The 14999-nt window shown below is 37.1% G+C and overlaps 1 protein-coding gene across 12 annotated transcripts in view; it reads right to left on the bottom strand.

Annotated features, from left to right (window-relative positions):
- The window catches only part of Bltp1 (bridge-like lipid transfer protein family member 1), a 203334-nt gene that overhangs the window by 70385 nt on the left and 117950 nt on the right, over positions 1 to 14999 (bottom strand). For 11 of the 12 annotated variants that reach the window (XM_048812004.1, XM_048812005.1, XM_048812000.1 and 8 more), the window contains 6 exons: positions 10537 to 11243; positions 9872 to 10117; positions 7770 to 7863; positions 5383 to 5433; positions 2708 to 2914; positions 1099 to 1337 (listed from right to left, as the gene is read on the bottom strand). In XM_048812004.1, the coding sequence (XP_048667961.1) occupies positions 1099 to 1337; positions 2708 to 2914; positions 5383 to 5433; positions 7770 to 7863; positions 9872 to 10117; positions 10537 to 11243 (1544 nt within the window). The remainder of the gene's footprint in view (positions 1 to 1098; positions 1338 to 2707; positions 2915 to 5382; positions 5434 to 7769; positions 7864 to 9871; positions 10118 to 10536; positions 11244 to 14999) is intronic. The other variant, XM_048811997.1, reaches the window with a different exon arrangement.

Raw genomic sequence — 14999 nt, 5'->3', positions numbered from 1 at the left:
TACACGTGGAAAGTGCCATAAGCAGGAAAGCGCTCACTCACCCCCAGCAGCACCTGGGATGGCCCTGACCTCCTCCCGCTCAGCACTGCAGCCAGGCACACTCCTGACTTCTCACCTGCCAGCTGCAGGAGGGGGACCATCCACACCAACCACCTCCCTTGCTCACACAGTTGGATGAAGATGTGGAGCAGCTCAGGCTGAAGCCATGGCCTACCACCACTAGTGCAGGTGCTCTGCTACTGCTTTAGTCCTCCTATTCCATCTCAAAAGAATCTGGACTTCTTACCTGTCTGAATATTTGACAATACATCACTTTGCTCTTAAAATATTTCAATTTTTCTAGTTGTAAACTGCCCTATCTGATTTCTGACTTGCTTCTCGTATTTCATGGTTGATTCAAATAAATGATGAAAACAAGTCTGACTACCAGTTATTAATGGCCTTCAATAATTGAAAGCCTAAGACTTCTGACTCTACCAAATCTGGAAACTCACTTTACGGTACTTCTGTTTCTGAAAATACGAAGGTCTAATTGGTTTTAGGAAAACTCCTCTTAACAACCAAAGCTTGAAATGCTAGGGGTAGGCATGCACACACTTTTCTAAATGCATGTATTCACATATGTATGTATTTGTGCTTTAAAAAATTAATTTATCATGTGAACAGAATACTTAAATTCACCAATTATTCTTCAGAGACACTCAGCACACTAGGGGATGAAGCACATTTTCTTAATCTGATGGAGCAAATCTAGCAAACATACACAGCAAACAGGAACTCACTGGTAAAATGCTGGTTTCCTCAAACAATGGGAATAAGACTAACAAAAAATAAGGCAAGAAAAAGGACATAAAAGGCAGAGAGGAGTAATGAAGCGTATCACCTGCAAACAGGACCTCTGCCTAACAGAAAGCTCTTGGCGTTTTTTTTTTCCCTGACTAAAGAATATCATTAATAAAATCCAAGTGCTGTGGTTCAATCTTTTGACATTTTTATATAACATTTATAACACTAAAGTTTCCTTTCTGTCAAGATATTATTACTAATTTCTCAAAACTTCATAAATTTTCAGTGGCTAAATTGAGAATTCAGTGATACCTGTCATCCCATGACTTCTCATTCTTCCCATCTTATACTCTGCTTTCAGAGATGGTAACAGTGCTGCTCCAATGGCTATGCCATCTAACATGGCACTGAATTTAAGAACAATAGGCTTCTTCTCCAAGCCTTCTGGGAGCTGAGGAAATTCATTTGTCTCAACAGGAGTTTGATTAACACTTGTTGGGGTTTTTTCAGAGGGCAGTGGAGTTGCAATATCTTCTTTCATAGGCTGTTGGCTATAAACCAAGAAGAAAACAGTTTTTCAAAACTCAAAATTAACAGCTACTATTTTATTATATGAAATCATTGGAATTCTTAGTGAAAAATAGCCTTGAACAATGATGATCTGGAAAGCAGACAAAAGGCAATAACAACAGTGACTCCTAAAATGCTGTACTTCTGAGGTGACTCCTATCATTAATGCAATACTGGAATTTAAACTCAAGGTTTCTCTGATTCAAATTCTATGACTTACTCCACTGCATTTCTATTACCCATTTACCATTACTAACGCAATTCTGTTAATATTGCTGCCACTAGTATCGCTACCATTCCAATGATAATACCACCAACAATAACAGTAATTATTTGAGTGTCAGATATTCCTCTTAGAATTTTTTGAGTTTTATCTTACAAAATCCTTTGAGCAGGTACTACTACTACCTACATTTTACAAATGAAAAAGCAGAACTAGAAGTGGTAAAGCTAGGATTTGAACCCAATCAGTTTGGATACAGACTTTTCAACTATTATCCCCTACTGACAATACATCATAATACGGAAAAATCACTGAGTATTTTAAAACTAAAATACATGAACACATTCTGGATTCCATGTTCCATTCATGGAAGAACTGTATTTAAATTCTCACTACTTGATCAACTTCAGCTGTAACTTATTACTATGTTGAGAATTAAAGATCTAGAGAAAACTGGAAAAAAATCATTGCTCCAGGACACCACCAAAAGACATGCTAATGTCTTCCCTCTTCACAGGATGGAGAAGAGAGACATAATGAGACATATTGTCTTCATTTTACTTATGTTTCTATTAGTTACAACTTTTAGAGACCAAGAATAAAGCTCAGGAATGCATATGCCATAAATAATGGCTACAGGCACAGGGAATGAAGTTAATGTGCAAAGGTCAGATTTGCTGTCTTTTAAATATTTATGCAGCATTAAATGCAGTCTTAAATAATTCATGTGAGGGACAATAATTTCATATATGAAAATACAAAGGACAATTTCATGTAATGGACAGCACAAAACCATGCATGAGACATAAATGACCACTGCAATTTCTTAATTTCAATGAATCTAAAGAAACAAGGATTGGTGGTACCCCTTTGGATGCCCGCAGATCCCTAGGCTCTCTTCAGCTTCATTATGCAACATGGAACATGGGCACCTATATTTCTGACACAGTACTTGATGACACCCAACATGATTCATCCATGATCACGTCTCACTACTCTCTACCTGCCCCACTGTTCACATGATCAATACTTAGAAGTATCTTCATCTTCTCAAACTTCTGTTAACAGGCAAAGAAAATCCTGAGGTATCACACAGAATCATTGAATGGGAACGGTGGGGTCACTCACACTGTAGAAGGCTGTCTGATAAGGTCTGAGATTTGCTTGGAGAGCTGGTGAGAGCTCCGAACCATCATGCTGTGCAAGGTGGCAGGGTGCTGAGGAATGTTGATGCTGATGGCACCTACTTTGAACACAGCTGCATTGTTTGTCTTCAGCCCCCTCTGGGCACTGTAGAGGGCCTGGGACTTGGCAATACTACATTTCACTACAGTTCTACCAACAGAGGAGGAGAACCATTACAATACAGCCAAACAAACAGAAGTTTTGAAGAAGTATTGAGAGCAAGAGGGAAACAAATCATTCAATGAGGCAAGTAAGATTTTTCACGTTAAATTGTACACTGATGAAATGTTTTCCAGAAATATTAAATACATTTATTTCACATTGCATTAAATAGCAAATAACTTCTCTAATAGAAATTTATAGAAAAATGAATATGTGCTCACATGTAAGTAAAAGCATGAACACTGACACATCATTACATACATGTACCCACAAAATTCCACTTGACTTCTGTTCCCATTCAGAACTCCCCTCCTCCAACTTAGAGATTTGTACAACCACTAACAAGAGAAAGATGCTAAAAAGGAAAAAAAAATACTATGCTTTCTAAAATCTAAACAGAGTCAAAGAAATCACTCTTAACAATCGCTTACTATGTTAAAAAAAAAAAAGTTGAAGGCAAGCTAGGCACTTTAAAAGCCCTACTGCCTGAATTCATGAAGTAAAAGCAAAATGGGAAAAGCCCCCTGCCTTGTTGGGCACTGTGGGTGTTGCAGGTGAGGCTACAGTGGACCTGGTGGATCATGTGAGTTGGACTAGCACTGTCGATGCATCCTTTCATCAGCCTTCCTGGGCACTTGTGGTGAATTCTCATGCAAGCCTCAGGAATACCCATCAGGCCACATGCTTTTATCATCTCCATGTTACACCCTGACCACTTCTTTCATGTGTAAAAGTCACACATACATTGTGTGTTATGTGGTCTTGACTTAAGTAACAACACTCTTCAAGAATTATAATTATCAATTGATAACTCTCAGTGGAAACCTATAAACTATCTCATTCATTAGTCCAGGTCTCCTTACATCCTTTCCAGGTGCACTCTGACAAGAGCACCCTCTCAGTTTCTGGTTCAGTTTGATTGGTGTAGACCATCATGTTGTTCAACCCTAAGAAATGCCAATCTGTGTCAATAAAACTTCCTAATTCTTAACTAGGAATAGCAGCCTTGCTCAGTACAAATCAGATTTTAATCAGTTCTTTGCCACTCAGTGAAAATAATAAAACAGAAAATGCAAGCTACATTTCTTCCTTACTTTCCACATTTACCTCACTGCTTCCCTCTGTAACTTGGGAAGCTTCCCAAAATACCACTTTTGATTATGTAAGAGCATATGCAATACTGCATTCTCAATTATCTACCAAAAGTCAGAATAGAAGCAAATAGGGCTGAGCTCTCCTACAGGAGACACGATACAGGTATTTCCAGGGGAGATACTGATGTTAAGTATTAAGGACCTCAGGGCTCTGCCTTGCCCATTACTAGAGGAGCCCATTCATAGTGCACCACTTCAAGAGGCATTCCATGGAGCTGGACGACATGATGGTCCCACACCATCATAACCACTAGCTCTAGCTCCAACCCCACCCCCAGCAGGTCCCAGACTTCAGAGACAGGGAGAAGGAGACTATTTGTGCAACTTGGCCTACACTGTTCACCTTGGTTCAAGACTCTCTAAAAATCTCTAGGATGTGGAGTATAGTGATCATTTACTATTGATTCAACTGTTAAAAATCATTGGAATTTCTTTTCTACTTGGTCACTGCACCTTACATATTTCTCTCAGAAGAAAACTCTAAAAGGAAGGGGGGTATCTAAGTGATATCATGACAGAGACCACTTCTTTATTTTCTTACTGCTACATCTCTGGAACCTACACTAGTTTCTAGCACATAGTATAAAAACTAATCAATAATTGTTGAGTAGATATTACCTTAATCCAGTGAGAGCATTCTCTCTAAAGTCAGTATTAATATATTCAGAGAATTCAGTGAATAAAAATAAATAAAAAAGAAATCTCTAGCTGCTATAACTTTGAGATTAAATATGATGAATGTTTAAATATTTAAACACATTTAAATGTTATTTAAATATTTAAAGTAGCTCAGTATAAAAAAATACCAGATATACACTGGGTCAAATTAAGTCACTCAAAATATAAAAGCACATATAATAAAACCCTACGAAAAAAATCTGCAATAGGACAATAAATTCTTCCCATCTTTGTTAATGTTTTAATAACAATTTTCTTAATAAGTAAAAAAAAAAATTTGAAAAGTAAAATTTTTTTTATCTTATAATATCAAACATAAACAAGTATTTGCAATAAGAGACATTTTAACAGTAACATGCCTAAAACAAAAAAACACACAAACAACACACAACTACAATGTTACAAACTATGGCAACAATAAAACAAGGTAGGAATTACCCAACAGGTAGCCCTTACCTGTGTTTTCCTTAAACATTAGTAAGCTTTACTCTATTGAAGTGTCTATGTTAAAGTTGTGGAACAATAACTATATATATTCACAGCCATAAGGTAATTTAGACACTTATCTTTAAAACTATATGATTCTACGTCAATCACAAAGCCATGAAAAAGAATATGACGTACAGAAACTCTTGTTTGGCTGTACTTGTAGGAGATGTAGGAAAATCCTCCAGTCTACAGACGAAGATTCAAGAGAAAGCAGGAAAACAAAAGGGAAGCAAATAAACATTCATATGAATTAGTTACAACATGACAATCACCTGGAAATCTTTTCTGACTTCCCACTCATAAAATTTTCCTTCAAAGTATTTTCTAATCTACTTTTTTCATTCCATTTCCTTTCATTGCAACTGGAAATGAAATATTTAACTCAACACTACAAGAATGGCAAGATGAATGAATAACTTTTATTTTTCAAATAAAACAAGTTCAGTGAACTTTACTGTGGGGTAGGGTCAAGAAATATCATCTTTGTTTTAACATTTTTTACAAAATTTGTTTTGTAAGCTGGGTGCAGTGGCACACACCTGTAATTCCAGTGGCTTGGGAGGCTGAGGCATGAGGATCGTGAGTTCAAAGCCAGCCTCAGCAAAAGCAAGGCCCTAAGCAACTCAGTGAGATCCTGCCTCTAAATAAAATACAAAAATAAGGCCAGGGACGTGGCTCAGTGGTCAAGTGCCCCTGAGTTCAATTCCCAGTATTAAAAAAAAAAAATTTTGTTTTGTAAATAAATACAAGATTTACAAGCTGAGAGATCATCTGAAGCCCTTCTCTTAAGTGATACTAGAAAGAAGAGATCCAAGGGGACAGAGCACATATGACATACGCAACATCTAAAGAAACTCAGTTTACTTCCTGAGCAGGCTAAGGCAACCCTGGCCCTTCAAATTAAGAGTCTATCAAGAGATCAGGGGCTCTAACCTCTGTGACTTTCTACATAAGCATCAGAACTTGGTAGAATAGGTACTGGCATCTCTTCAGACTAAACATATGATTTTAAATGTTTTGATCTTTCTGAACCTCAACTTTTTGTTCTAAAAAGTGGGGATAAAACCACCCGTTCACAGCATTGCAGTGCAGACTGAATAACTGATGTGAGGTCCTGGCCCACTTCTTAATATTTTCACGTCAAATAATAACACCCCCCCACACCCCATGCTAAGTAAATAGAAAAAGATCTCATCTCTCACAACCACTGGTATTTCCTGGTCTTTCTTTTAGAACACTGCTTACGAAACGTGATCTAGACCCATAACGATGCTAGTTTATGGGTCCAAACTATTCCAGCAAGACTTAAACCTAAGATGATTGCTTGAAAGAAATCATCAACACTCATAGCAAAAAGCGACAACCCACTTATAAACACCCACTTCAGGGAATGTTCCCAAAGGGTCACCACATCAGGTAGATTTTTAAGTACTATGACTAGAGCTATAACTGATGATTCTTCTTAGTCAATCTATGGCCAAAGCTTCCATTCAGTCATCCATTAGAATGCTGGATGCACTGCAGGACAACAGAAGCACAGTTAAGCTGTGACAGCAAGAAGAGCAAGTGCTCAAAACCTGACCTAAGTTATCAAAACACACCGTAGTCACAGTAGAAAACTGTTCCATGAAAGGAAATTACGAACAAAGGTACATACTACCAAGGACACGAAGAAGTCAAACGGTTAAATGTGCTGATCACAGATTAGTAGTCTGAATGCCCTGTGTAAAGGTGATCATCAACAGAGTTCTTCCAAACAGGTCCAAGAACAGAACTTAAAGGGAAAAGGTTCAGAACAAAGTCAAAATAAAAACACAGGAAATCAGCACAGTGGCACACACCTGTAATCCCAGCAGCTCAGGAGACTGAGGCGGGAGGAATCCAAGTTCAAAACCAGCCTCACAACTTAGTGAGGCCCTAAGCAACTTAGTGAGACCCTATCTCAAATAAAAAATAAAAAGGACTGGGGATTTGGCTCAGTTGTTAAGCACCGTGGGTTCACTCCCGGGTACCCCCTCCCATGGCTACCTCTACTATTACAAGAATTTCATAAGCTTTTTGGTTAAATTCATTAAAAGCAAAAATGACAAGAGAAAGTTTTAAAATCAAGTGTGAATGAGTAACAACTACTTAATATAAAATTAAGATATGGTCAATATTCTTTGCCTATAATATTGTTTCAAGTAACTATTTGAATTACATTAACATTTATTTACATCTTATATGTAAACTGAAATTTGTTCTGTGATCACTTTTCCTGTTAGACAAACGTACAAAGTACTGGGTCTGTCAGGGGCAGGGGAGACTAAGCAGGTAGCAACAACTGTTTTAGAAAAAAACATTCTTTTCCTAAGAGCATTTTATTTGGTGATATTCTTAATGACATTTGGAATCTTAGTGCCTGAGATCCTTATGTATAAACCTAAAAATCTACCAAGTATGAGCTCATCCAATGAATATCAAATTTTCTGAAAGACTCTAATGAGCAAGTGAAAGAAAATAATAACATTTAACACACTTACTGTATATTTGGGGTAATTCCTTCAAGAAGAACGATATTAACTCCACCAATATGAGCAGTGGCACATGTCTCAGTCATCTTTTGATGTAAAACATCTTAAATATGAGAAAAACAATTATTAGAATTCTGGAAATAAGATAACTATACTTCATATTAAAATTGCATTTTATTCATGATATACTCAGTAACAAAAGATAACTATAAAGTTATGATAAAATCTGTTCAAGTATTTTGGAAATACTTTTTAAAAATTTCCTTACAGGTCTTTATTTCTCTGTAATCAGATACACATACACAGTACCTGCAAAATACACACTTCAATATACCTTTCTTGCATTAACTAGCCTTTGGTACCAAAACCCTAATAGCATTTTTAATCTCAGAAATACTATTTAGTATTTTCTAAGCTTATTTCTAAACTTTCTTAGAAAGAAAATTTGAAAAATTAAAAATAAAGGAAAAAGAATTCATAATTAGCACCCTTGGTCTATGTAATTCCTATGATTTTAACATAGGGTCTTTTTATTACTTCCCAAACCAAAAGAAATTATACATATATATCACTTCCCACTTTTTTCATTTGGCATTTTTTCATATTAATAAATTCTACAATATAATAAACAAACAAAAAACCAGCCAATTCTTTAATGCCAGACTTCTGGCTGATTCTCTGTTCAGACATCTTTTCACACAGTCTGACTTTTTTTCTTCTACCCTGGTGTGTAGATCTGGACTTGCTGAGTCAAAGCATACGTATAGTTTAAAGATTCTGATAAAAAGTACCAAATTAAGCTTTGAGAAAGTTAAAGCAATCTGAATTTATTTAGAAGTGAATGAAAATAACCATTTCCCTGATTTTCACCAAAACTGGGCATTATCATTCTTAATTTGTTGCTAAACCCATAGATAAACAACTGATAACTCTTTTTTTTCAACCACCGAAGTCAAACCAGTTGTTTATGTCAGCTCAGCCAGGTGAACTTTCGTATACTATGTCCTTTGCTTATATGTCTAAGGAGGACTGATGTGTTTATATTTTCCTTAGCAATTTATAATCTATATAGTTTCTTCAGGGAATTTTTTAACAGTATAATTTTAGTTTTTAAATAATAAATACATAAATAATAAATATAGTTAAAGAATATATAATGAAAAGTAGGTTCAAAATAACTTTTATTTAAACCTTACATATTTGTAAATCATTAATAAAAACATGACTCATAAATTCCTTTATTCATATAAAATAACCTGTCAGTTTATTTTCACAACTAGAAAGAAAAAATGCTGATATTATAGAGTCATTGCTGTGAAGGAATCCCTGAAAGTTTAGTTTCAAATTGCTGTATGTACGTTAGCACTTATTTTTATTTTAGCATCTCAGAAACTAGGATGCATTTTATAATCAACGGCAACTGTTGGGCAACATTATTTTATGACACATAAAATCATGGTGGTTTGTTAGATTTACTGAAATGCCATACCTGTGTGATCACTCTTGAGATGTACGGTACATTTTCATGAACGCATGAAATTTTCTATCAACTAATGAAATTTTGGGGGGAGTGGTGCAGGTGACTGAGCTACAGCCCCAGCCCTCTTTACTTCCTATTTGCCACAGGGCCTAAATTGTCTAGGCTGGCCTTAAACCTATGATCCTGCGGCCTCATCCTCATGATACCTGGGGTTGCCGTGTGCACCCCCTCTCCAGGCTTTCGCAATGACTTCTTACATGATGCCAAAATGAGCACTGGGTTATAAAATTACTATAGCAGTAACAAATAAAAGCAAATAATTCAGAAACTTCATTATTTTCTTAATATTTTCAGTTACTAGAGAACTCTCACTTGTGGACATTGAAAGATTTTCAAAGATAAAGTGCCTCTGGCATTAGACACATTAGTTATAGCTAGATATTTATGTTCCTAAATGTTTTCGCTGACTTCAGAGCTGCCTCAACCTGCTGGTCTTCAGTTACACTCAGAGTCCTCAGGACTCAACCCAGAACCTGGAGTCTCATCTCTGGAAGGAAAGGGGCCCAGTGGGACTTCTGGCCACTGGCTCTCTTGAGCAGAGCAGCACTATGGTAGGAGGACCCCAGCATACCTTTCATCTTTTCCTTCAGGGTGAAACTGCCATGGATTCTCTTTAGTTCCGATTCCATTGTCAGCCCACCAATGTCTGCCTCTAGATGCGTGCGGTTCACCATTCCAATCCCAAACACTATTAGAGTAACGTGCTGAGGCTCAGAATTTACCAAGCTACGTTTCCTCTGTGTCTTGGTCAAACTGTTGGTGTCTTGCTCATTCTCAAACACAACTTTACATGTTGGCTCTGTAGGGCTCCGCACTCCTTTATAAGTAAATGGAAATACACTGTTAGGCCTGAAAACTGAAAAATGGAAGGACATTGCATATACCATCTCATCTTTCTTTCATTCACATTTGCAACAAGCCTTCTTCCTCACCAAAATGATCTAAGCTTTTCAAAACAACATTTTCTAAGTTCCTACTGAAAGTAAACAGCAGAGCCAGATATTTGAAATCTAGTTTGTCTGAATCCCTTAAGAGCACCCTATGTGAGGGAGGAAAGATGGGAAACCAGGCAGTATGAAAACGGAAGGCCATGTCTATTTATTCTCCTGGCAGTGTCAAATTTCTCTGCATTTCAATTACCCATCCAAAACATTTTTCAGGATGAACAACTTGATATTTTTTTTATTACTGCTATTCTATAAACAGATAATTTTAAATCACTAAAATTTCTGTTACCTGCAGGTCCAAATGTTTCTGAAGATTTTTCTAATATTCCTGTTGGATCAGAGATGAGTGAATAGAAGTTAAGCAGCTTATACATGTTCTGCCAGCACTCAGCCGAAGGCTCACTTTGTTCTGACACTGTGATTGAATCAGAGTCATCCATATGAATAGTCATGTGGTCCACCACATCTTTTGAACCTTTCCTAGACACTTTTGAAGTTCTTCTTTCAGATCTGCCTAATGAATTTTTGTTCCGGGATTCCTTTTTGTTATTCTCATTGTTGGTCCGTTTGTTCTTTGCATTATTTACTCTATTGCCACCATTAAGACTTCCTCTAGAACTGCGGCTGAAGTCAGAAGAACGAAAATCTCGATGCTTTCTGGTTTTGAAAGTGGGTGTTGGGGAAGCTGATCCGGCTGTGTATCTGCTAAGTTTAATGTCAGTCTGAGTTGCTTTGATATCATCTATCATTGTACTAAACTGGTGAATGAGACGAACCAAAGCCATATCTACATGCTGGCTAATTGACTGACAAGAAATAGTGAAGTTGCAGTGGAAGGTATTATAATAGCGCTTGTTAAGATCGTGGAAGGAAAGGGCACTGGTGGAGTTCTGAGGTGTGCATACAGACTTCTCCATTACCACAGCACTGATGCTAAATGTTTCCAACATTAGTGCTGGCTTGAACTCCAGCGGAGGAAGATTCACGTGCCCTTGCCTAAGAGTTCAAAAAAAAAAAAAGGACAAGACTTTACTTCTTTTTTCTAGAACTACACATCTTTATAAATTTGTAAGCAGACTAATCTCCAAGGTGAAATCTGGCATAAGCCATATAAATAATTTTAAGCAAGACAGCCAACAAGATTATGTTTTTTTTCACTAGACAGTCTTCCCTATGGATTTTACTCTATAACTACTAAGTCAAAGTCAGTCTTCCTACACTAAGAAATGATTTCAATGAAGCGATAAAACAATTCTTTCCTGCCATTCAATGGTAGAAATGATGGCTCTATAATTACAGATCAATTAGAACAAATCCCTTAACCTCTCCACCCTCTCTGTACTAAACTACATATTTAATTTCTTCATATTTAATGGAATTTTATTTGCCATTAGAAAGGAAACCCCCATGGCATGCTTTACCAAGTTTTACATGGAGAGGAAAAGCAACTGAAATGAAAATAAGAAATATACATGAAAAATACTTAAAATCTTGTACAAAAATTATCTTGGAAAATCCTAATTAAAGATTTTTGTATAAGAATATGAAGCTCAATTTTAATTTAAACCCCCAGAATCTCAAATTTCCATAAAACAACTACCAATAACAATCTCAAATACCAAAACTTTTAAAAAGGTTATTTTCCCACTCCTTTTCATGTGTACTCTGACTGTACAGTCACATAGGTCAAATTAAACATCAACCTTTTCAGTTACCAAAACAAACAAACAATAACAAAAAACAAAAGGTACTTTGAAAATGTTCCCAATTAAAGAATTTACAATTTTAAAATGGCATTTCCTTAATGAATACTAGTATTGCTTATTTAATAAGAAAAGTGCTGCATCCTAGTATAACTCATGAAGTTGCACAACCTTAGGGGAAGCCCACATTCAATGCTGACTATGTGCTAAGAAAAGGAAAACTCTGATAATGAGAATCAGAACTGCAAAGTAAGAATCTAAAACAAATTTTCAACAGTGGCAAGAAAATCCTAAAGCCAGGAAATTCAAGTAAAAGGGGAAAAAAGCCAAACAACTGAGAGTATGACTGAAAATTGGAGACAAAGAGCTGGGGCATGGGCTCAGCATAACAAAAAACACAATTAAAACGCAAAAATATGTTTTAATCCTTAGTATGTGAAACTACTTTGATTGGAGACAGCAGGGATAAGAAGGCATTTATGAGACTCTATTACATTCCAGACTCTATGCTAAATGTTTAATAACTGCCCTGGCTGTACAGCCGAGTGGGAGTTGAACAATGTGCTTCCAAAAACAAAACCAGGTGAGACTGAAATTAATGACGGGAAAAGGACAATGCACTTAAGATATCCAAATAAAGTAAGAAGAGTTTCAGATGGAATTATGGGAGATCTGAGAAATAAAAGCCAATAACGAGTTTGTTATGAGAGTGTACAACATTCAGAACTGAGATGGTAGTAGAAAAATTAAAAGGAATGTTAAATTCAACTAGACCAAAGGTAATTCAGTTCAGAGAGCACAGAATCTCTCTGGGAACATAAAAAGGGAAGTGTAGTTGGAGGAAGGTCTAATCTCCACCAGTATGACATGCATTTCATAGAAAGGATGGGGGTGGATTTCAATGTTCCTGTGACATTAGAAAATCCTCAGATACTCTGACCTGAAAAGAAGACTAGAATCTAATTGCATGTATATGTAATCCACATCTGTCTAATTATGTATAGATTCCATAGCACCTGCATGTGATCCACATGCATGGACATGTATATAATGTATGTGTGCATGAACAGATACATGCACATACAAATATATTTAATTTTGTGAAAGCCAGCTATTACAAATAGATATACAAGTTTAGCTCAGATCTTTCAACCCTAAAGAGGGAGTACATATAGGTATTAATGTTTTGCTGTCTAGGTTCAAATTTGAATAAACTTCAATCACTATGGTATTTACTCTGAGGACAGGCTTGCTACTAGGTCTTCACTATACAAACAACAGACATTTATCACTATCACTCCCTCAGTCTGTCAGTGATTGGCCAATGCACATTTGCTTTCAGGCAGTTACCTGTGTTGCCCCTGGTTTCCCAGTGATAATCCTCAGAATATTTTACAAAGATAAGTAATCAGAAGAAGCTGGATAACAAAGATGAAAATTAAACAAAGACACTGGTAATACTGGTAGAGAAAATCGACTCAGTATAAATGGGGTGGGAAAAGAGACAGGACCATGGAACTATAGGAATGCTGATTCGTTCACTCTGGGGAAAAACTAGGTGTGCAGCCAGAGGAAGTGGCAAGGTAAATGCACTGACCTACAGAGGAAAGCGGGAAGTAAGAAGACATCCAGAGGAAGCACTGCTGACACTATTCAAGACACAGTTCCTGACACTGAAGACAAAGGGTTGGAACCAATTGACCCTTGCTTATAAAGGAGTACGACATTTCTTCAAAGCACAGAGAAGATGCTCATTCAGTATTCTAAGTTGTACAGTGAGAAGGAAAGAACTGTGCAAAATACCCTTTGAGAGGTTTTACAAAGAAATAAAGTTTAATTCTCAACATTTCTGATGTTTTATTAAGTGTTACTTTTTCATTTTTCTATACATGTGAAATTAACATAAAAATTCTAATGTTTTAACAAACATTTCAAGGTCTTAAAAGCAACTTCATTCCCATTAGTTAAAATCAGTCTCAGCTTTTGTGGCTACTGTCATGGTACCACTCTACTGTGAACGGCAAGGAGTCCTGTATTTAATAGAAAAGACAAGGCAATTTTGGTGTTCCTGTGATATTAGAAATCCTCAGATATTCTGACCTGAAACAAAATTTAAGAAAGCCACAATTTCCTCTATATCACTCTGAAATTTTATAAAATCTAATTCTGTTAAGTTATAAAAAGTATTAAAAAGAATATTTCAAGTGAAAAATCTATTTTACTTAGCTATATATTGAATAAAAGTGCTCTTTACTTCTAATCTACCACCTTGCAAACGCATGAATAGGATTAACTGAAGGTTGCATAAACTTTTAGTCACAAATGCTATCTGGGACCATACCCCACCCCACTATTCCTACTCATGAAAGGTCCAAGATCAGTTAGGTCCTGTTAGTGGGCGTCCCACTGCCTGTGAAGCAGTTAAGAGACTGTCAAGGTTTAAGAATACAGATGGCAGCACAAGACGGCTTGTCTCCCACCAGGTTACTCAGGCTCTGGCTCAGTTTCTGATGGCTGTACTCTCAGTGAGGTCTCCATGCTGCTCCTAATTCAAAACACCACCTGCTGCAAGTCAACTCAGACAGCAAGTGAAGAATCCTAAACAGATGTGAAACTGCAATCCATAAGGCCACAGATACCCCACTGCTGCAGGCCAAGTAGGTAACAGTGAATGCTTGTATCAAGAAATGCACTTCAGACAACCCTCGTATGGTATTAAAATGCCTTAAAATAGACGTCTCAATAAGTTAACATGATGAACAAGTTAATTCATTTAAAATGTGCCTACCAGAGCAGATCCTTCTCCCACGCCCGGATCAGGCCCTGCCAGTGTGGTGGTCACGTGACCCTAATTGGAGTGGGGGCGGAGTGGGGGCAGAGCGGAACCTCCACTCGCGCCCGCAGGGTGAGCAGACCAGTGATCAAACTGCAGATCAGACCCAGGGGTCTGCAGGCGTGGTAGGAGGGGCAGGGCAGATCCGCCGCCCGCGCCTCCAAAGTAGGCAGACCTACAACAGACCGGCGGATCAGGCCCAGGAGCCTGCCGGCA

This window comes from Marmota marmota, unplaced genomic scaffold (genome assembly GCF_001458135.2).
Source record: "Marmota marmota marmota unplaced genomic scaffold, marMar, whole genome shotgun sequence".
Classification (NCBI taxonomy): domain Eukaryota; kingdom Metazoa; phylum Chordata; class Mammalia; order Rodentia; family Sciuridae; genus Marmota; species Marmota marmota.
Note: the sequence above shows the minus strand (reverse complement) of the source record. Positions and strands in the feature narration are given on the sequence as shown.